This window comes from Malus domestica, chromosome 12, assembly GCF_042453785.1.
Source record: "Malus domestica chromosome 12, GDT2T_hap1".
NCBI classification, from domain to species: domain Eukaryota; kingdom Viridiplantae; phylum Streptophyta; class Magnoliopsida; order Rosales; family Rosaceae; genus Malus; species Malus domestica.
Window position 1 is genome coordinate 25601517 of NC_091672.1, and position 2291 is coordinate 25603807.

General features: G+C 48.2%; 1 protein-coding gene across 1 annotated transcript; it reads right to left on the reverse strand.

Annotated features, from left to right (window-relative positions):
- Nucleotides 1–719: 719 nt before the first annotated feature.
- LOC103450735 (CBL-interacting serine/threonine-protein kinase 14) lies at nt 720–2027 on the reverse strand. Its single transcript, NM_001329012.1, has one exon. The coding sequence runs from the start codon at nt 2025–2027 to the stop codon at nt 720–722; it is 1308 nt and encodes a 435-aa protein (NP_001315941.1).
- Nucleotides 2028–2291: the final 264 nt, after the last annotated feature.

Consider the following 2291-nt stretch of genomic DNA (forward strand, 5'->3'; position numbering starts at 1 on the left):
CAATAATCATCCTTTAGGTTCCCTTGTGTTGGCCTGTCGAGATTTGCTTTCAAGATCTTGGCAATGTGAACTTTTCGGCATGTCTACGGAGAAAAGAATTTTGTGGCGGACAGTTTAGCGACCTATAGTCTTGATTTAAATTTAGGTCATTTTTTTTATACTTCTTCTTATTCAGTTAGTTTTATTCATGAGGATCGACTTTGGATGTCCTGGTCTATATTTATTATTGAGAAGGTTTGTTTGGGCTCGCTTTTAGCCTCGTTTTTCAGCCCAAAAAATAAATTGACGGTTATCAAACGAGCTTTTAGCTTTAACAATAAACAATGCTACTAATTGCAATCTCTTGATACTTGCTGCACCTTACCATAGATTTAATGAAATGAAATTATGAATATACAGAAGAATATAAGAGCATCTTCAACAGCCTATCCAAATGATGTTTTTTTGGCTAATTTAACAAAAATCAAGCTCCAACACTAGCTATTTTAACTTTTTAAACAGTAACTAGCTGAATTTAACTAGCCTTTCCTTTGTCTCTTTTTGAGATGTTCGAAATTAATTCCGGCCAAAAACAAAGATACAAGAAAACCCGGACACTGAAATTATATTGTTCCTTTTTTTTTCGCCCATGCAATTTTTTTCGCCCATGCAATTTTTAATAGCAATTTTTAATATACAACTCAAATTCCTGGACATGTTTTCTTCCGGTTTCTGGGGTCCTAACAGTCACCGGCGACCGGCTCTCCCGGTCGGTACATCAAACAGTTTAGCTGCGGCCTCAGCTTATCTATCCATATTTGCGGCCCACTTTCAACTTCTCTTTGCCTTAAATTCAACTCCACCACGACCAGCTTCTCCGTTAACCGGTAAATCCCAACCATCACGACAAAATTCCCATTCTTCCCCGCCAATTTCGCCCCCCAGCTCTTCTTCTCCGTCACCGACACGTCCCCCGCCTTCGCCACCTCCTCCACCTTCTCCATTATCCTCTCCGGCGTCTCCGCCGACACGAACCGCTCCCCGCAGTCGGATATCGCGGACTTGCTAAACAACCCCGAGATATCGAACCCAGACGAGAACGAAATCAAATCAAACGCGTTCAACGACGACGTTTTGTCGCTGTCCCCGTCCCGCATGTCCTCCAAGCCAAAGTCCTCGAAGTCGAATTTAGTCTCCCGGTACCCCTTCTCGAACCACGGGTCCTTCAAAATCTCGTCGACGGTTATCCGCGTCTCGGAATTCGTGTCGAGGAGCCGAGAAATCAGGTGCTTCAGTTCCGGCGACGTCCATCTCGGAACCCGATAATCTCCCTTGTAAATCTTGCGGTACATCACCATGAGATTCGGGTCGTTAAAAGGTAGGTAGCCCGCGTTCAGAACGAACAAAATGATGCCGCACGACCAGATGTCGATCTTCGCGCCGTCGTACCCCTTCTTCGCGAGAATCTCCGGCGCCACGTACCCGGGGGTCCCGCAGAGTGTGTGGAGGAGACCGTCTGACCGGACCTGCTCCGTCAAGGCGCTCAGCCCGAAGTCCGAGACTTTCAAGTTCCAGTTCTCGTCGAGGAGCAGATTCTCGGGCTTCAAATCGCGGTGGTACACTCCCCGCGAGTGGCAGTATCCGACGGCGGAGATCAGCTGCTGAAAGTACCGACGGCTGAGATGCTCGCTGAACCGCCCCTTGGAGATCTTCGTGAAGAGCTCGCCGCCCTTGGCGAACTCCATGATGAAGTAGATCTTGGTCTTAGTCGCTAAAACCTCGTTGAGCTTCACGATGTGCGGGTGCCCAAGACGGCGCATGATAGAGATCTCCTGCTTAACGTGGGCCGCAAACCCGCCCTTCAGGACCTTTTGCTTGCTGACGGCCTTGATCGCCACGCTCTGCTCCGTGTGCACGTTCCGCGCGTGGTACACCTTCGCGAAGGCCCCGCGGCCCAGCAGCCTCCCAACCTCGTACTTCCCGAACAGGTTAACCTCGTCTGCGCCGGAGTCGTCGCCATTGTCGGTGACGACGTCGATCTCCGGCATGGCTCCCGAATTTCGCGGAGATTACCAGAAAATAATCCCAATTCCTCCCCTTGAATTCACTGCCTAAATTGACGAACAATCTGTTAGGACCAATTTCCACCGAAAAATCTCAACGGCGTCGTATGGATTCGAAACAGAAGAAGTTCGAGAACGGATTTTTGAGTTGGGAAAGAATTGAGAAACAATTGTGTTTTTTGGGAAACAGGTTTTTTGTCGCTCTGTCGATTGGAGTTGTTGGAGCTATATAAAGTGGTTGCTCACGTT

What these genes read in the sequence shown, in the direction of transcription:
- LOC103450735 (NM_001329012.1), bottom strand. Translation starts at nt 2,027, where the DNA reads ATGCCGGAGATCGACGTCGTCACCGACAATGGCGACGACTCCGGCGCA.